Genomic DNA, 20,486 nt, shown 5'->3' with positions numbered 1-20,486 from the left:
GGCGGTGCCGCGGCGCGGGGCCCGGGCATGCCGCGGGGCCGGCGGGGCGGCGGCGCCGCGGGGCAGCCGGTGCTCAGCAGGTTCTTCGGGGCGGCGGCGAGCGGCGGCCAGCGCGGCCCGCTCCACACGGTGCGCGGGGCGGGGCGGGGCGGGCACGGCCGGTGCCGGTATCCGTGCCGGTGCCCATCCGGTACCCATCCCGGTGCCCATCCCGGTGTCCATCCCGGTGCCCATCCGGTACCCATCCGGTACCCATCCCGGTGTCCATCCGGTACCCATCCCGGTGCCCATCCCGGTGCCCATCCCGGTACCCATGCCAGTACCCATCCCGGTGTCCATCCCGGTACCCATCCCGGTGTCCATCCCGGTACCCATCCCGGTGTCCATCCCGGTGTCCATCCCGGTACCCATCCCAGTGTCCATCCCGGTACCCATCCCGGTGTCCATCCCGGTACCCATCCCGGTGTCCATCCCGGTACCCATCCCGGTGTCCATCCCGGTACCCATCCCGGTATCCATCCCGGTACCCATGCTGGTACCCATCCCGGTGTCCATCCCGGTGTCCATCCCGGTACCCATCCCGGTATCCATCCCGGTACCCATGCCGGTACCCATGCCGGTGTCCATCCCGGTACCCATCCGGTACCCATCCCGGTGTCCATCCCGGTGCCCATCCCGGTGTCCATCCCGGTACCCATCCCGGTACCCATCCCGGTACCCATCCTGGTGTCCATCCCGGTACCCATCCCGGTATCCATCCCGGTACCCATCCCGGTACCCATCCCGGTACCCATGCCGGTACCCATCCCGGTGTCCATCCCGGTACCCATCCTGGTGTCCATCCCGGTACCCATCCCGGTGTCCATCCCGGTGTCCATCCCGGTACCCATCCCGGTGCCCATCCCGGTACCCATGCCAGTACCCATCCCGGTGTCCATCCCGGTACCCATCCCGGTGTCCATCCCGGTACCCATGCCGGTACCCATCCCGGTATCCATCCCGGTATCCATCCCGGTACCCATGCTGGTACCCATGCCGGTGTCCATCCCGGTACCCATGCCGGCGTCCCTGTGCGGGGCACGGGCACTGCGGGACCGCTGCCAGGTCCCGGCTGTGGCGTCTGTGTGGCGCTGACACTGGTAGCGCGGTACTCGGGGAGCAGCCTGGCTTCAGGAGGGACACGGAGCTGCTGGAGGGGCCCAGGGAGGCACAGGGAGGATTCGGGCTCTGCAGCATCTCTGTGCCGGGCTCGGCCCGGGCGGGCTGGAGCAGGGAGCCGAGGGGGGATCCCGTCCGTCCGTCCCACCCCTCCCAGGCTCCCTGGGACAGTGCCAGGGAGGGCTGCGGGGTCCCTGTGTGGGACATCCCAGCCCCAAATACCCTGGTGTCCTGTGATACAGGATGTGCCTGTTTCAGAGCAGCTGGAGCTTGGCACACGTGTGGTGGCCTGAGCAAGGCCAGCGTGTTGGTCCATGCCACTGGGGCTTCATTCCAGTGTTGAACCCCTGTGCCTTCCAGTTTTGCAAAAAGTTCTCATAAGTCGGGGTGTTCTCTGAGGTTTAATCTTTGTGTACTTTGAAGTCTGACCAGCCAGAAGTGAGTCCTGATCAGTGGGACAGGCAGAAGCTGCATCTCTCAGTCAAGGGCATCCTGCATTTAGCAAGTTTAAGGGATGTAAACCAGGATGGCCTTGCAGACTTGTGTAAGTGCTCAGGGCCCACATGTCAGCCCTGCAGCTGGGACAGAGCCCGGCACAGCCCCAGTCCCTGAGCAGCTGCAGAGCCTGGCTGGGGCTGCCCAGCCCGTGTGCCAGCCGAGTCACTGCGGGCACAGGCAGTGCCAGCTCTGTCTGCAAGGAGTGTAAGTTATGGCAGGGAGAGGGCAGGAGGCCTGCCCAGCACTGATGGGGCACCCCGTGTCTCTCTCCAGGGTGTCTCTGGTGGCTGGTGGCACACTGAGCAATGAGTCCCGTTTTTGGGCAGCTCTGGAATGTGGTGAGCCATGCTCCTGTCCCAGGTGCTGGAGCTCAGGTGATTCGGGGTCTGAGTGCTGGTAGGTGCAAGGCCAAGAGAGCCTGCAGTGATGCAGATCCTTCCTTTTGTCACCCCTGGGGAACAGTGGCTGTGTCTCTGCAGTTGGATTTCATCCTGAGTTTGTATTTCCCACTCTCCCTGTAGTAATTATTTCCAGCCTCTTCTGGCCCTGGAAGGGTGTTTGCTTTTTTTTTTACCTGTGACTCAAGTCAGCTGTTTGGTTGCCTTTGGTCCAAATATATTTTGAAATCTGTGATTACATCTTTCTGCCCTTGTAGAATAAACTTCCTAATTAGTGTTAATTTGGTGGTATTTAACAGTGGACTTGAAAACTGCTATTCATGTGGGCTATGCTTATGTGGAGATTTTGGGTTTAGTTGGCAGGGCTGGAGTTCCTGCTTAGTTCTGAGGAAATTGAAATTCCATGGTTAAGCCACCTGAGGTCACAATATGAGATGTGGATGCAAGCTGCTGAAAGCACCTGTTGTGTGGCTCTATGCAAAGTGTTTATGTTTTCTTGGACTTATAAGTTACTTCTTCATATTAGTCAAGCTTCTTGCAAAAGATCAATGATGAAACAGCAAAATTGATGAATTTTCTGTTTACACAGTGTTCTAACTGCATGTTTCAAAAGACATTTCAGGAGCAGGATGCTGCAAGATCCTCCATCCTGGCCTTGAACAATACCAGGGATAGGAGCTTGGACATTAACTTATTGTGAAGTTGCTTTGTTCTTTTTCAGAGGACAGCAAACAGAAAAGGTAACTGAAATTATTAGTTTAATTTACGTTTCAGGCTTCTAAATGTGGCACAAAAAGGAGTACATCTACTGAAAGCAATGAGCCCTGTGAAAAGAAGACCAAGGAGCGCCAAATTACTCTGGAAGAGATGTGTAACCCACTGAAGACTCAGGATAAAAGTGAGTTCACTGTTAGCAAACCTTCAAGCACTGGCAGGCAGTAAATAAATTTTTCATTGTCAGCTGCTCTGTTGCCTCAGAAATGCCTGAGATCCATCTGGCTTTGAGCAGAGAATTTAATAAGTTAATGCTGGTGTGAAAACCGCTGAATGCAAAGTTCATTACATTTCAATAGAAGGAATTAGCCTCTTGAGTCTCAGAGAGGGAATGGTATTAAATTTGTGAGTGTGATGCTTTGAAGTATCACCAGTACAGCCTCAAGAAGCAATACTGTCTGCTTAAAGAAATGTATTAAAAAAAATCTGCTTGATTCCCAGTATTCTTAGCTAACTTTTTGGCTGTGCGGTTGTCAGTCCCAAAAATAGTGATGCATCTCTTCCCACATAGAAAGAAGCACACAAGTGAGGAGTATTGGTTTTCCAGGGAAGTTAACCAAGCTGTTCAAGTGCATGATTCCGTCAGGCTGGCAGAAATACTGCAGTGGGAGAGGAGAGGGAACACAGGGAAGAGAGACATGGAGCAAAATGGTTGTGTTCTGTGCTTACTGATGTTCTTCTAATAGACGTTCTCTTTTAGAAAATAAGTTGCTAATATGTTTTTGTCGTGAATTTTCACCGAAGAAGACTCTGAGAAGTGTGAGAAGCCCCGTATCAGTTTGGAAACTCTGGGCAGGCTGAGAGAGTTCTGCAGTGATTCAAACCAGCAGTGTACCAGCCCCCGGGAGGATGGCTCTCAGGAGAAAGAAAAATGTCCCAGTATTACTTGGAGGAGCTCAGAACTGAAAAATCCTCTTCCATCTTGGGACAGCAGCCCAAAGGTTGCACAGAAGGTATGCAGAGCTTTGGCCTTGTGGGGTGTGTGGATTGCTTGTTATGAGTTAAACCAGCAAGTTTTGGCACAAGCCTTCCCTTTGTGCTTCTGTGCTCTGACGTGGAATGGTGTAGCAGAACCCCACAGACCTGATTTTGTGTGCAGATGCTTTCAACACCCTAGTAACAGATGTTCAGAATGGCACTTTGCTCATCTTGCTTTCAGTTCCACCAGTTTTGATGTGGGCTCTCAAACTTCCAACAGGCTTTCTTTGCAAAAATATTGTGTGGGGTTATCACTGAGATGTGGCTCAATCTAGCTGCTGGTAAATCTAACTAGTATAGGTATCACTCCTTTTTTCATCTGCAGAAGCTAGGGGTAGCTCACACAAAAAGTTGTCGTGATGATAGGTGTGGTGCAAGTCAAGAGACTTGAATGGAGTAATAGTATTTTTACTTCCCCTTTACTTATGGGGGTAGTTAACACTAGTTAATTGGGGGGTTTGGGGGCCAAGTGCTCAGATCCTAGGGTGCATCTCATGGCTTGCTGTGGTGGCTGCTCTTTAGTGGAGTTCTACATCTGGCTTTTTGATGGAAGGAGCTTGTATGAAAACCTGATTTTAGCCTTCCCTCTCTGAGGGCTATGGCCTTTGACTGGGGGGGTGTCTGCTTTGTGTGGATGTGGGGCCCAAATGCTGAAGTGAGCAGCTTGTGGCAAGATAACTCTGTTGTGGTAAGGGGTTGAGGTTACGAGGCTGTGGTCAGTTGGAGAACCCAGAAAACTGACCTGCCTTCCTTGGAAGGGCTCTTTTTAGCTGTTTGTGTCTTGCTTTTGACTTAGCAATCTTCCTCCAGCTGGTAACTTAGCCCATCTCACGAGGTCAGCTTTTGAGTTTGTTTTACTCATTTTGCCTGGTTTCATGCCCTTATTTCGCATGGTTTGTCATGACAGTTTCTTGTAAAACGAGACGAGGTCACCCTGCTTGGCTGGCACAGACCTTGGACTGAAGAGTGCTGAGTCTGTGAGCTGAGGATTTTGCAGCAGAGACATCTGAGCTCCTGAGGCCACCCCAGTTCTGGGTGCAGGGCAGCTTTATTTGGGCTGGGCTGGGTTCTCTTGCTTAGTGGTGTGCAGTTGTGGGGATTTTGCAGTTAACAGATAAGTGCTGTTTTTCCCTGGTTGTTCTCTGACTGCACACTTTGTACATTCCCATGACCCAAAGTATATTATTTAAGCTATCTCTCTGCTTTTTATTTTTTTTTCTGAATTGCCATTGCTCTAAACAGTCTGTTCACTTTGTTTCCTGTAATCTGAATGGGACCCTTGGTAGAAATGGAAGTTTATTGGATTTGTTCACAGATGCAGAGTTTATAGCACAACCTGATTAATTGTGCTTTGAATAGTCACATGCTTTAAAAAACTCTGGAGGGTGTTGTGTTTGTGTTTTGTTTAACCAATATTATCTGTACTTGATCTTGTGATATGAGTGAGGAGGAATTTTGCTGTAAGTGGAACACTTTTCAGTATTTTTCTCTGCACTTCTGCACCCATCACACTGCTGGCAATACAGAGCAGCACAGCGTGGTAGAGCTGAAGCTGCTTGGCGAGAATAGGCTACACAATGTCATTGCAAATGATAAACTGCAGACGGAGCGAGCTCAAAGCATTTCACATTCAAGGTTTTAGAAACTGTGGTGTAGATTTTCTGTGTTCTGAGAGTTTGCTGAACTTATGGAGGAAGTGCAGACTGGAGAAGGAGTACAGTTTTGGTGTCTGAGACAGGGAACTGAGACTGAAATTGGTTTATTTCTCAATTTTCTGTGGATTTTTGAAACAGCATTAATCTTTTTGTGCTGGAGTTTCTTACCTGTAAACTGGAGCAGTAATTCATCCTTATTTCAATGTATGGCCTGTTTAGATTGCCCAGTCTTTGCAGCCTGCATTGTCTTGGTCTGGGCTTTGAGAGCTTATGATACAGTAGGGTTGTGATTTCCCCTCAGGTGTCTTGAGGACTGACTAGTTTTGTCTTTCATTACTTTTTAATTCCTTTTCATTTCAAATACACTGTGTTCTGTATATCCTGCTGCAATAGTTGTGCTGCAGCTTGGGGGCTCTTCAATGCAAGAGCAGTCTTCAGCTCTGTGAGTGAGTGCAAACCAAGGAGGGGGTGATTTGATTTGTTTGATGATTCCTAATTTTCCACTTTTCCATCTTTTATTTACAGGAGGAGTTACAATGTAATCTTAGTCAGTTTTCTGCATCTCTTAAGTCTTATGAAAATTCTCAAAATTCATCAGAGACAAATCTTAATAGAAGAACCAAAAGCATTTACACTCCACTAGAACTCCAGTTCATAGAAATGAAGAAAAAGTATAAAGATGCTGTTCTGTGTGTGGAATGTGGATACAAATACCGGTTCTTTGGACAAGATGCAGAGGTAATTTTTTCCAAGATTATGGAAAGATACTTGGATCATGTTGGTGTCATCCTAGGCCTGTGGCCATTTCTGGAAGGGAGACTTCTTCGGGGGCATAAGTTTTAAGGGGTATTTTGTTTTGTTTTGTTACTTGAAATCAGGATGAAAAATCTCTGCGTGCTGAAATTCGAGACTATCCATTATGCACTTTTTTTTTTCAAAATGGCATTTATTGTTTTGTAATCATATGGTAGTGCTTGCTGTCTTGTATACCAAGGGTTTCAGGTGAGTTCCTAGAATAAATTTTTGTGAGATTTAAAGCTGAAAAACTTTCTGAGGTGAATTGCATATCATGGCTCAGAATTCTACTATAATATATATCTAATTGTAATGTATGACATTAGGGATATTTCAGATTGAAAGGCAGTGGAGCAAGTGGTGTTAGAAGAGGTGAATATAGCAGGTGTAGCCTGGATGCAGAGATCATCCTGAATGCATGCGGGGATGTGGCACCTACACATGGCAGATCTGTAGGAACTGGAAAGGACTATATAACAAACATAATGTTAAAGTGATGGTTCGTAAATGTTTCATAATGCTTTTCCTTATGATCTGTCCCAAAGTCGTTGCTACCAACCTTTCTTTGGTGCTGTTTTCACACTTGAGACCAGTGAGAAATGTTGCTTGGTTACTGGGAATTCAGTTTCCCCATCATACTTGTGCTGTGTAATTTGTCTGCTCATTTGCTGGTGTACTTAAAGCCCAGAAATAGAAATATGCTGTTCAGATAGATGGGTCAGTGTTTGCCTGCAGGTCCTGCCTAGCATCCCATTCTCTGCTCAGTGAACATCTGCCTCTTTGCTAAGGGGCAGAAACACCATACACATCACACATGATAATGTCACATTTCAGTAAGTGTTGTTACTCTTTTTTATTAAGTGTTTAGTTTCCATGGCTGTTCAATATTGATTTTTCAGTATTTTAGTTGATTGTCCAGGTTAATCCCATCTTTATGACTGCAAACCAAATACTTCCATTCCTGCTGGGTTTGCAGTGGCTTGAAAAATCATTTGACCTTTTGCTGAGCTGTGTTTCAGACCCTGTGTGTGCAGTGTGGGTGGTTTACCTCACAGTGGTAAAGATCAAGGTGCAACCTTAAAACCTGACACCTTGCAGCCTGTGATAGTGAATCCTCTGTTTATGGCAGTGCTGGGACAGGGAGGTGGAGGGGCCCCTCCAGGCTTTCTCCTGGAATGTTTTCCCTTTGTCACCGAGCTTTTAATTGTAGTTGTGCATCACTGTTGTCATAGAGATAAGCTCCTTACCTTCTTAAATTACTTTGTGACCCGTGTGCTGACTCTGGTTGCAGATTGCAGCTAAGGAGCTGAACATCTACTGTCACCTGGATCACAACTTCATGACTGCCAGCATCCCCAGCCACCGGCTCTTCGTCCACGTGCGCCGCCTGGTAGCCAAGGGACACAAGGTTGCCCCTGACTCCTGCTAATTGAGTACAGACCAGCCCTGAGAGAACTTGCACTGCTTGTACCAGCACCTAGTTTCAGCTGAGAAGTGGGCAGCTCGTTATCCCTGGTTCCTGCAGTAGAAATGGCCAACTTCCCCTTGTTTCAATTTCTCTGTGCTGGGGGTGTCATGAGCCATTAGCAGATTCAGAGAAATATCTTCATTTTTTCAGGAACAGTTCCAGAACAATTATTTTTCTCAGTGTTTCAGTATCAAGCTTTTGCATTTAATAAGGAGAAATGTACATGTCCTCTCTCTGTTTTATTATTCCTCACATCCTTGTTTTTCTTATCCCAGCCCATTGTTTTTTCCTCTGTTCCTTCCTGTTCTGGATCCCTGTAATTCTGTGGCTTTCTGGTGATAACCTCTTTTTCTGCTTCCATTTCTAAGAAAAGGACTTGTTGATTCTAAATTGGATGCAAGCAACCATTCTCTAATAAGCAGTGACGTCCAGCTAAATTGTTTCAAAATAGGACGAGAAGCACAGGTACAGAAGTTGAGAGGGCAGTCAGGAGTAGGAAAAGGGTCAGGAAAAGCACTGCCTTATAATCTCATTAGTAGGACTAATGTGAGAGCCCTTTCTGTTGATGATGTATTCCAGCTTGAATTATGCATTTGTTGTTTGCACATCTTAAAAGATTACCAGATATATAGAATAGTAAAAATAATAATTTATTACTAGAGATCTGACTTTGTTTCTTGTTTGTCTTCATGTAGGTTGGAGTAATTAAACAAATGGAGACTGCAGCACTGAAAGCTGCTGGAGAAAATAAAAGCTCTCTCTTCAGCCGTAAGCTGACTGCCCTCTACACTAAGTCTACACTTATTGGAGAAGATATCCTTTTCAAATAAACTTGGTTTCAGAGTAACCTTTGGGAGGCCTTGATTCTACTGTTTTCACCAGGATGGAAAATGAGCAGCTAGTGGCTGACATAAGAGTGGCAGCAGGAAATAAAGTTCCTTTAATTTTATGTTGTGGTAAAGCATCTTGCTGTATTTACAAACAATTTAGCCTCCTCAGGGCTGTAGGTTTGTTGTGTTTGCTGTAGTTGCTTTCTGAAGTCATGAGTGGATGTACCAAAACTGCAGTGTCCTGCAGGTCTTGTCTAGAAAGTGTTAAAATGAGAGAGAAACAGCTTTTAACCAATTAATTTAATTTCTTCCATTTTCTGTTTTGCCCTATCCTGTCTTATCTACCTTGTTTTAAATTTAATTTCTCAAACAAACTTAATAGATACGAGGAGCTAAAAAAATGGTTAGATTAATGTATGAGACTACAGAACTTAGATCTGGAAAGACCTGTGAACAGTCCACCCAAATCTGTGCAGTATTTTTTTTGACATTTGTTACATGTGAACCCTTTGCTGAAGCTGGACGATGCTGTAGATGTTGAAGAGGTAACAGCAGATGTCCCTGATAACTACCTCCTCTGCATCTGTGAAAATGGAGACAGCCTGAAGGACCGGAGGAAAGGTGACATTGTCACAGGCATTGTGGTAAGTTAGTTTCTCTGGAGTCAGTGTTTTAGGGTTTTAGTCTGTGTGGGGTTGTTTTCTTGTGCATTTCGTTTCTTTTCTGGGGAGGTGGGTGGCTACCTTGTTAAATTCATGGCTGCTTTGTCTTTCAGATTTTATTTTGCGGGGGAGTAGGAATGATTTTTTTTTTTTTTTTGCAAAAAAGAAGCACTTTAGTTAAGGTACCTATGTGTGAACTGTGATGGCTTTATATTTGAAAACTTCAGAAAAGATATGGAGTGGATAGTTGAACCATTTATCAAGCTGGTTTTGCTCCTGTTTCACTTGAAAACATACTAGTGTTTTAACCAAACATACTAGGGAAATCATTAGTTCAGATGCCTTACAAATTTCAATGTTTAAACATTTTTAGGGTTAATATGTTAAAGCTTGTGAGAACTTTTTTCCTCTACAAAATAACATTCTTTAGAGGATTTTTTACCACTTACACTTCAGATTTGTACTGGTGAAGATTAAACCCAGTCTTGTTTAACCAGCAAAACACAGTGATAACTGAAGCCCAGTCAGCTGGTAATGAATTAATTAAAGAGTATCTTGATTGTGTCTCTGAATGTCATACTGCTGCTGGGAGAGAACAACAGAAGCAAGCGTTCAAATTCCAGTTTGAATTACATGTGTATTTCATAGACTTCAGTTAATAGATTTATCTGGTATTAAAAATTGAACAGCAATGGGCTGGTAGGAACAAAAGCATATTTACATTTGTAAGGTGTTGTTGCCACTTACCAAGACAAAGTTGTGTTAGTGTTTTGAAGTTATTTTTGTATCATGGGTTTGAAAAAAAAAAAGCACTTTCAGGTTTTTGATCTGCTGCTTTCACTGTGTGTAGGGGTGTGGTATAATTTTACACCCTAGATTGTTTTTCTGGTTAACAGTTTGAGCCACTGAAGCAGTCCCTGAAAAAGTGAATGTTCGCTGGATATATTGTGTGTATATTTCTGTTTGGCAGGCAATCCAGCCAACTACAGGAGAAGTGATTTTTGACAGTTTTCGGGACTGTGCCTCCCGCTCGGAGCTGGAGAGTCGGGTTCTGCGCCTGCAGCCAGTTGAAATAATTCTTCCATCAAGGCTGTCAGAACAATCTGAAAAGCTCATCCACAGTATAACCTCCATGAGGTGAGTTCTGTGGGGGGTTTGTTGTTCGGGGTTCTCTTTCCCATGGTGGAGCTGAGATCCAGGAGCAGGTTATGGGCGTGTAGTTCTGTCGTGGCCCTTTCCAGAGTGGCTGCAGTTTCCTGCTGAGTTCACAGCTCCCCAAATCTCTCAGAGTTCTGGGCACTTGCTCCTAAGTTGTGTTTAGACTGAAGTTCGTGGCTGCTGACTCTGGCCTGTGAAAGATTTATCATTGTCATTGTCATGGTCCTGTCACCACACTCCTGATCACAGGATCTTCTGGAATAATTTCCAAGCTCATGCACTTACCTTTCAGATCTAAAAGAGGTGTTATATGTCTTTTTTTGCCCTGTTTGGACATAGTTTTGAGGTCTCTAAAAGACATGAGACTTCCTTTTCTATTACTGTAGGTGTAGAAAATACTTGCAAATGGTATTTGATCCTGTTTGTCCTATTACACCATGTAGGACTTGGGTACAGATCTGGGAGTATTGTGACTGATCATCTCTTTGCTTTGAATTCTCTTGGCATGTTTCAAGAGGAAATTTGTGACCTGTTTTCTGTATATTTGTTCCTTTTTCTGTGTAGTAAAGCCAGAGTAGGATGTAATTTTTACAGTGATAGATGAAAGATGAAGCAGTCTTCTGAAGAGAGGGCATGAAATCTTGCAGATGCAAATTTTTTTAGGAAATTGCAGTTTTTCACTTTTTTGTCTTTAGCCATGCAGTTTTGGGCTGTAGAGAGCTGGTTTGGAGTTTGACATTGCAGTTTTGAATGAAATAGTCATTCTGGTGCGAATTTGGGAGAGTGGTTGTGATTTTTTTTTTTTGTGTGTTTTTTTGGTTGTGGCACAGTTGAGAATGTTAATGAGTGACTTCTCGTTTTTATGAAGACAAAAAATGCTACCCATTAGCTGATTTTGTGAACAGGGATTAGTATGTAGTTTTTTCATCTTACTGGTAATTTACTGGGCAGCTTTCTAGCCTAAATGCCCTTAATTACATGAAAGTGACAAAAATAGAACACATTATTGCCCTACACCTCAGTAGCCTTGTTTTAAAAACAATTCTTTGTGGATTTTTTCTCATACCAGAGATTAAACCACTAGAGGGCCCTGAAGTATTTCATAGTAATTTAAGTGATTTCAATATGATGCTTTCTTGTGCTTTTAATTAGGTTTGCTTTTGTACAGTTTCTTTTGTACAGCAGTAATTTCATTTTAATGCATACTGAGATGTTTGTAGTATTCAGGTTTGGTTATTGGCCCAGTATCTGGTGATTTCAGCTTTTAGCCGCTCTTTTCTAAAACCTGTGGTTGACAATCTTCCCTGAGCTGTAAAAAGTTTAATTTCTGTAATATTTTAAAGACCTTTCTAAATAAAACACTGGGAGCCAGATCTTGTGATTCAAGAAGGGTCTTCATCTCTTTGTGTGTTAGGGATGCAGCTGCAAAACACTGGGATGATGAAAACAGGGTAGAGATGGGAGAGAGAAGTATGACTTGACAGCAGACTAGAGCTTGGAGAGGTTGGGAGAAGAGGAGAGGAGAGGAGAGAAGGGAAAGAAAAGGGAGAAGAGAAAAAGAAGAGAGGAGAGAAGGGAAAGAAAAGGGAGAAGGGAGAGAGAAGAGAGGAGAGAAGGGAAAGAAAAGGGAGACGAGAAAGAGAAGAGAGGAGAGAAGGGAAAGAAAAGGGAGAAGGGAAAGAGAGGAGAGAAGGGAAAGAAAAGGGAGACGAGAAAGAGAAGAGAGGAGAGAAGGGAAAGAAAAGGGAGAAGGGAAAGAGAAGAGAGGAGAGAAGGGAAAGAAAAGGGAGAAGGGAAAGAGAAGAGAGGAGAGAAGGGAAAGAAAAGGGAGAAGGGAAAGAGAAGGGAAAGAAAAGGGAGAAGGGAAAGAGAAGAGAGGAGAGAAGGGAAAGAAAAGGGAGAAGGGAAAGAGAAGAGAGGAGAGAAGGGAAAGAAAAGGGAGAAGGGAAAGAGAAGAGAGGAGAGAAGGGAAAGAAAAGGGAGAAGGGAAAGAGAAGAGAGGAGAGAAAGGAAAGAAAAGGGAGAAGGGAAAGAGAGAAAGGGAAGAGAAGAGGAAGAGAAAGGGAAAAAGGAAGAGAAGTATATTTACTCCTGTGTAGTGAAAGTGTTGCAGCAGGGGTGATTTAGTGTTGGATGTTGTGTACTAGAGCTTGTCACTAGTGATGTGCAAGGTGATGTGTCCAGCACAAAGACTGTGCTTATGGTTACCAAAAGAATGAAATAAAATGTTGAGCTAAGGTCAAGTGCTTCAGCTTTGTGAGAGAAGACCAGAGTTAGTTCAGTGCCCCTTTACACTGCAAAGAGTTGAAAGTCTGTGCTTCCCTTCACCCGTTCTGTGAGGGTTTTTTTTTTCATTCTTTACTGTTGTGGGGTGGATTTAATGGCTAGAAAATGCTATTGAAGCACACTGAGCTGGGGGCCAGTGAAGAGCCTTCCTTCAAAAGCAAGGCTTATATTAAAAGTAGGTTACAAAAAGTGGTTCAGGACAAACTGTTCTGGTGGGTACTGTGCTGTTCCCCAGCTGTTAGTAACATCTGTTTGCAAGTGCTGACCTGCCTGGAGCAAAATCTTGTCATGGGTTTAATTTCTTTCTTTCTAGAAAGCAAAGAAATAGTCTTGCCTTCAGAAAATACTTTTATTTTTTTCTGAAGAACAGAGTGTTTTGTACTCCCATGTTCTTTCTAGTCAAGGGTCAGCACCCACCCTCCTTATCATGTTGGCTGATTTAAAACCTGGCCTGTATTGGTCTCCTGATCTTTTCTTTGAGAGTCCTTTGGGATATTTTTGCTCCTCTCATGTTGTCCCTTTCTTGTTTCCATGAAGAATTCACTGCATCTTCAGAGTACTCCATGGTACTCTTTTTGCCATTTGCCCCTTTTTTTTGCAGTGTTTCATTCTGTAGCATTCTTGGACACCCTGTGAAAACATTGATCACAAATAACTTTATACCTGCAGTGTTTCACCCAGGTCTGCACTGTTTGGTTTAGGCTGCAGGTGGTTTGCAGCTTGTTGCCTGTGGTAACCCTAAGGTTCTGAATATGGGGCTCAGGTTTCTGCTCTCCTGAGAACTGCAGTAGTCTTTGTCTTGGAGCTGGTTCCCTGGAATTCCCTTCTCTTTCAGACCCATTGAGAACTAAGACTCATCCTCTCTCTCCAGGTATGATGGAATCCCTCAAGCAGGTGAACCTCCATCATTATTTTCAACACAAGCCTTTTTAATTTGTGTTCCAGGACCTCTGCAAATATAATTTCAAGCTCTTTCTGCTAAGTGCAGTGCTAATAGCCCTCTGGTTTAGCAGTGGCCTCTGCTTTAAACTGTATTGGGTGAGGTCTCTGCAGGTTTGTTCCTCTCCCGTTTCTGTCATGGTCTCTTACAGTGAGCTGTAGTGGATTTATGACATTTGGTCAATGGTGCTGTTCAGTGATAATTGCTGTCAGGGACAGAGTTAGGGATTTGTGTCATCAGTCAAGTAGAAACTGAGCTGGAATGAACTCTGACTTGTAACTGTGCACAAAGTGCTTTTAATTTTGTGGTCTTTATATGTGACTGCTGGTTGCTCAGATCAGAGGTTGCATTCATGTAGTTAATGTTGAGGATTTTTTTTTTCTTTTTTTTTTTCTTTTTTTTTTTTGTGAAGGGCATGTGCATTTATTTACAAAGCTCCTGAGGTTTGCAGGTGAGCAAGGACAGGAAGGGTTGTAGTGGCTAAAACAAGACCCCAAAGTGTTACAGTGAGAGTAAACAGCATTGCACATTAAGTGGTGGAACAGAGAGGAGTGGAGAGTGTCTAAAGGGCTGGTGATCATAAAAAACAGTAGTTTCATGGTTCGTATAGCTTATAATGTCCCCATGGATTTGTAAGTGAAAGGCAAGCTGTGACAACCATCTTGAGAATGTTTTGTGTCAATGGAAGCTGCAAGCAGTTAAATTTGCAGCAGGGAAGAAAAAAGCAACTGAAGTGCAAAACCAGCCTGTGAGCTGTTTTGTTTAAATTTCTGTAAATACAAAGCCCAAATGCATCAGTGGACAGGTATTTACTGACCAAAGAGGTGTTTTGCACTGCTGAGAGTCCAGCCCATGGTCTGTGAAGCCGTCTGCTTGTGGCCATGACAGAGCTCTCTCCTTTTGAATGGACAGGGGAAAAAATTCAAATTCCACCACAGTATTGTCACCTCTTCCAGTGGCCTGGAAGAGTTGCTGGATGGTGTTTTTTGGCAGTTTTATCCTGTCTCAGTCAGGACATGCTTCTGTTCTCAGTAGTGGCATTCATTATTTTCTGTGGCATTGCAGGTGAGGGAGTGTGGGGCTTACCTCTTGACACTGTTGAGCCAGGGGTGGGTGAAATGACTCACACGATTTCAGAAGGCAAAATGAGCCTTTATCAAAAGCACTTCTCTCTTTTATAGAGGACATTGTGAGCATTAATTCCATTGGTCTTAAAGCAAAAACATTTCACCTGACTGGTGCACTGGACTTAGGTCAGTGTGGTAGAACATATCTATAAACAATATGGATGGAAAACAGAAAATGATTGTTACATTCCTCTGGGACTTTTTCCCAGACTTAGCCTGGCAGAAATCTTTCTCTTTTTCTCTCTGACTGAACTGAGAATATCCACAACCTCTTGTTTGACAAATTGCTGAAGAGTGAGGTGTATTGATTTGCCACACCTGCCTGGCTGCCCCTCAAAGTTTGGGATGTGTTCTAGGAGGAATTACTGTCCCCTATGTGAAAAATGCATATTTATGATTGGCTTTTCACAAATGTTACAATGTATATTATATGTGTAATGTTAGAAAATTATGCTGTATTAATTCTCTTACATATTGTGTTAAATGTAGTTTTAGGTTACAACATAATGTTAAAATAGAAACAATTTATGTGGGGGGAGTTTTTTTTTAGGGATGAGATACTCACTTGGAGGAGCACCTAAATCTTCCAAAGGAGAGGAATTTATGGCTTCTTATCAGAAGAAGCTAATTTCTTCAGGCCTTGCTCAGACTGGAAGATGCAGTGGGGATTAAAGGAAACAGTTGACATACATCAGAGAGAGTTTCTTGTTTAGAATAGAATGTATGCATAACCAAGAAGGATGTATGAATATGCAACAAGTGTATTGGTTTAAGGTTATTCCTTTGTTCACAAGGCATGCTTTTCATGACTGAGTGTCTGAGAGCATCCAGACATCCGTAATTCTTTGCTTTTTATCGTCTTCTGATTGTCCTAGCTCTAAACTTTATTACTCTAATTGTATTATTATTTTTATAACAATTTAATTATTATTAAACTTTTAAAATTTTAAAAACCAAGTGGTAGGTGTTTTTCACACCCATGTATGTGGAATTGTTGCTGCAGGGACGTGAAGAGGCAGTTTCAAAGCCCGGTGTCCAAATGCAGAATGCAGTGCACTGTCCTTACCCTGGATGATAAATTAGATAAAAAATGTTAGCACTGCTTTTTAAGCAACAAGTGGCCTTTGCAGGCCTTGTCTTGCCCAGCCCTTTGTGTTTTTGTAAATTTCCCCCCAGGCCAAGTTCTGATGAGCCTCCCCAGACTCACGCCTGGCTCAAGGGTGCATTATTGCTCAAGTGACTGCAAAGCATGGAAAATGTGCTGTGTTCAGCAGCTGAGTTTGTGGCATTATTGCACAGATTAGTAATATTCATGGCTGTGGACTTTTTTTCTCCTCCCCTCCATTTGAGGTAGAAATTATTAAATGGAGAATAATTAAGTCTTGAGCCTTGATGCTTGTCCAGTTTCTTGGTATCAAGAAGTTAACTTTTACATAGGGAAAAAACACCTTACTTTATAAACAGAAGTAGGAAAAATAAAACTTTAAAGCATTTTTATTAGCATCTTTTGGCAACTGATTGATTTATTATTACAGGACAGGTCAGAAATTGTAGGAGGTGACAAGTTGTGGTACTTTTTTTTGTCCTCTCTGGTTGTGAAGTTTCTCCTTTTTTCTTTAAGTATATATTCATATGCTGTAGTTTTTCACATATGCAAATGGAGAATGAATCTTAAACTCTTAAAACTGGTGTGCAAATTTGAATCTTTCTAATCAGTCTGTGAATGTTTGGCATATTTGTTAAAATCCTAGCATTTTGTTTCAATAAGGACTGCTTTTTCATAATTTATTCAGCTTTGAAGCTGACTTGGCACATAACTCCTTCCCTGTGAAACAGTGGCATTGAGGATACCTTGGATGTGTTAACTTCTCAAAGACTACTTCTTCCCCTGTTTCCTGCCTTCATTGTTAGGAGTTAGAAATTGCCAGGAATTAGAAATGTAGCAGTTTTAATCCAGGCAGTGATGTCAGTGAGACGATGTGGGAGAGAGGAAGACTGGGGCTGTCTGCATGTTTGACTTGAAGGTAGCAGTGATGTGGAGTGAGGAGAGTAAAGCTCTTGTTGTCCTGGTTCCCAGCCCCTCCTGAGCTGGGGAAGAGTGAAAGGCCACAAATTCATTTATTTTTCATAAATCCAGAATGTAATTGTTTTTTTAATTTTGACGAGAATGGAACTGAAGTGGGTTAAGTGCCATCAATCTGATGAACTGCAGAAAGGAACAAGATTTATCTTTTGGGCTATCTTTAGCAGCTACATTTTGTGTTCAACTGAGAATGTTTGTCTCTTTTAACAGTTGTTCTTTCCTGTGTATGGCAGAGGTAAGAGGCTTTTGGTAAATTAGACTCCTGAGGAGTGTGCTTTAGGCATGGACTCTTCCTCTGGGAATTTGTAACAGTACAAATGACTGTTAGATGTTCAAAATTCACCTGAATGTTTTCTGAGTTCTTAGTAGAGAATTTGAAATCACTACTATTGTAATTAACTCTGTATTACTTAGCAGCACAGTATTTTTTAAAGTAAAAAGATTTTGTGTAAGACACTTGCTTTCAGCTTATGTGAAAGACTTTATGCAGAGGGAGGTAGATGTACTTAAGAACATTTTCCAGCTAATATATTTGAGTGTATTTGTGCTTTTTCTTGTGCCTGTCAGGCTGGCTTCTGTCAGGTGGAAGATAACTGTTTGCCCCTCCATCCCTCCTGCCTGTTGTTTCACAGCTGTGCTTCTGCTTTCTGGAGTCTTTGCCACCTCCTCCTGTCTCTGCCCTTCTGTTTATGTGTCTGGGGTGTCCTTGTCCCCATTTCCAGCCAGATTCCAGGCATTCCTGGCAGCCTGGCACTGTCCTGCTCCTGCAGCCCCCTCTGCAGAGCTGAGGCTGAGGGGACCTTTGGGTGGAGAGAGAAGCAGCAGGTACAACCTTGGGGAGGGTACAAGTGGCACCTCTCCAACCTGCCTCATCTGTCACATGCCCTGGGCAGTGCAGGGGTGTGGAAAGGAAGGATAACTTTCCTGGACAGCTTCCTGGACAGCCACCTGCCATCTGACTGTGTGCCTTCTATTGCTTTGTGGCTGTGCATCTTCCTTTTTACTGAACAGGTCTTGCAGGACCTGTTACTAAACAGAAGAGCACTCTGAAGAGCAAGGTGGTGTTCATATAATCATAGAAGCCTTTGGTTGGAGGGGGCTTTTGTAGGTCATCCAGACCACCCCCCAGCTGCAGGTGGGTCAGAGCCCTGTCCAGTCACACCTTTAATGTCTCCAGGGTGGGGCACCCACCTCCTCATGGGCAGCCTGTGCCAGGGCCTCATCATCCTCATGGTAAAATACTCGTCATGTTCAGCCTGAATCTGCTCTCTTTGAGTTTAAAAGCATCACCCCTTGCCATGTCTCAACAGACCTACTGAAGATTCTGTCCCCATCTTCCTTATGGGCTGCCTGTAAGAACTGCAAGGCTGCCCTGAGCTCAGCCCAAAGCTTCTCCTGGCCGGGTGAGCGATGCCAGCTGTGCCAGCCTTTGCTGCCAGCAGAGCTGCTGCATCCCCTGCTCACCCTGGAGCCTCCTCTGGGCCGGCTCCAGCAGCTCCAGCTCCTCCCGGCTGGCCCAGGGCTGGGGCAGCTCTGCAGGGCTCCGAGCTGAGGGGCAGAGGGGCAGAATGGCCCTGGGCTGGTGTCCACGCTGGGCTGGGCCACGGGCTCTGGGCTGGCCCAGATCAGGGATTGGGATTGGGGTCAGCCCAGATCAGGGATTGGGATTGGGGTCAGCCCAGAGCAGGGATTGGGGTCAGCCCAGATCAGGGATTGGGATTGGGGTCAGCCCAGAGCAGGGATTGGGGTCAGCCCAGATCAGGGATTGGGATTGGGGTCAGCCCAGATCAGGGATTGGGGTCAGCCCAGCTCAGGGATTGGGATTGGGCTCAGCCCAGATCAGGGATTGGGATTGGGCTCAGCCCAGATCAGGGATTGGGATTGGGGTCAACCCAGATCAGGGATTGGGATTGGGGTCAGCCCAGATCAGGGATTGGGGTCAGCCCAGATCAGGGATTGGGATTGGGGTCAGCCCAGAGCAGGGATTGGGGTCAGCCCAGATCAGGGATTGGGATTGGGGTCAACCCAGATCAGGGATTGGGATTGGGGTCAGCCCAGATCAGGGATTGGGATTGGGGTCAGCCCAGATCAGGGATTGGGATTGGGCTCAGCCCAGATCAGGGATTGGGATTGGGCTCAGCCCAGATCAGGGATTGGGATTGGGGTCAGCCCAGATCAGGGATTGGGATTGGGGTCAGCCCAGATCAGGGATTGGGATTGGGCTCAGCCCAGATCAGGGATTGGGATTGGGCTCAGCCCAGATCAGGGATTGGGATTGGGGTCAGCCCAGATCAGGGATTGGGCTCAGCCCAGATCAGGGTTTGGGCTCTGGGCTCAGCTCAGCTCAGGGTTTGGGATTTGGGCTCCTCCCAGCTCAGGGTTTGGGATTTGGGCTCAGCCCAGCTCAGGGTTTGGGATTTGGGCTCAGCCCAGCTCAGGGTTTGGGCTCTGGGCTCAGCCCAGCTCAGGGATTTGGGATTTGGGCTCAGCCCAGCTCAGGGTTTGGGATTTGGGCTCAGCCCAGCTCAGGGTTTGGGGTCCCAGCCCTGCCCCACAGCACCCCTGGGCTCCTCCAGGGCTGCTCCCTGTGCTCAGCCCAGCCCGGATCCAGCTCTGACCCGGTGTAGATCACTGATATCCACTGGGACTCAGCCTTTGACCCCTGCCCTCTAGATGTGCACAGCCAACTGATTCCTGATTCCTGAACAGTCCGTCCATCAAACCCTTCCCAGGGCAGTGCTGTTGTTTTTTTTGTTGCTAAGCAAAAAGAAAACAACTACCAAAAAAAACCCCCAAAAAAACCAATCAAAAACACAAAAAAACCTAAACAAGCCCCCAAACCACCAAAAAACAAATACAACAACAAAAGAATCACCCACAAAAGACCTCAAAACTCAAACCAAGGAAAAAAAAACACTCCCCTAACAAAAACAAAAAAGAAAAACATATTCATTTGAAAGAAAAGGAGCTAGGAAGAGGAGGAAAAACCCTTTAATTAAAGGGAAACAGTTGTGTAGCTGTCAGAAATCCTTACTTAGAGTATTAATTGATTTGTGAAGCTGTTTTAATTGTCTGAAAAGATAGCACATTAATTTGGATCTTGAAGTGGAGAAGTTAAGCCTTGCCATAATGCATCCTGTGTATATTGTCAGTACAGTGCTCATGTTATTGCTCATGGCTTTGAGAAAAAAGCCCAGCTTGGTTTGTCTCTGGAAGGTAACACTGGAATTGGTGCTTTGAGTTAATCTAGGTGGAAACAGCCCTGTGTGAAAGCAGTCAGGGTGTGAGAAATGCCCCAACTTTTGGACCCATCCTGAGTCAGAGCACAGATCTGCCCTGGCACCAGAATCTGAATGCCAGTGCCCTTGGGCTGCCTAAGCAAAGAAATGCTTTCATAAATACCATCATCAAATGCACTTGTAATTAACTTCAATTAAATTACATTTTGGAATGCTTGTTTTGGAATCTGCTATTTAGTACTCAAAGCCATGATGTAATTTTTGAGCCATGGCAGAGGGGAAGCCACACACTCTATCAATTAATCATTCTGTGGTATATAATTAGCAGACTATCAGATGTTATTAATTGCAGAGTAACACATTTGGTTTTTAATGTTCTGAGGAAAGGATGCCCAGCATGGAGTTTCACCAGCAGCTTTGGAGTGCTGCTGGTGGGT

The 20,486-nt window shown here is 45.0% G+C and overlaps 1 protein-coding gene across 1 annotated transcript in view; it reads left to right on the top strand.

The window, feature by feature from the left end:
- The first annotated feature begins 27 nt into the window (after nucleotides 1-27).
- MSH3 (mutS homolog 3) overlaps nucleotides 28-20,486 on the top strand; it is a 95,119-nt gene continuing 74,660 nt past the window's right edge. Inside the window, exons 1-8 of the mRNA XM_077790100.1 lie at nucleotides 28-129; nucleotides 2,829-2,952; nucleotides 3,573-3,781; nucleotides 5,987-6,199; nucleotides 7,548-7,664; nucleotides 8,420-8,539; nucleotides 9,055-9,198; nucleotides 10,187-10,353. Coding sequence (XP_077646226.1) covers nucleotides 28-129; nucleotides 2,829-2,952; nucleotides 3,573-3,781; nucleotides 5,987-6,199; nucleotides 7,548-7,664; nucleotides 8,420-8,539; nucleotides 9,055-9,198; nucleotides 10,187-10,353 — 1,196 coding nt within the window. The remainder of the gene's footprint in view (nucleotides 130-2,828; nucleotides 2,953-3,572; nucleotides 3,782-5,986; nucleotides 6,200-7,547; nucleotides 7,665-8,419; nucleotides 8,540-9,054; nucleotides 9,199-10,186; nucleotides 10,354-20,486) is intronic.

This window comes from Lonchura striata, chromosome Z (assembly GCF_046129695.1).
Source record: "Lonchura striata isolate bLonStr1 chromosome Z, bLonStr1.mat, whole genome shotgun sequence".
Classification (NCBI taxonomy): Eukaryota; Metazoa; Chordata; class Aves; order Passeriformes; family Estrildidae; genus Lonchura; species Lonchura striata.
The sequence above is the reverse complement of the archived record's forward strand: the minus strand, read 5'-3'. Positions and strand labels throughout refer to the sequence as shown.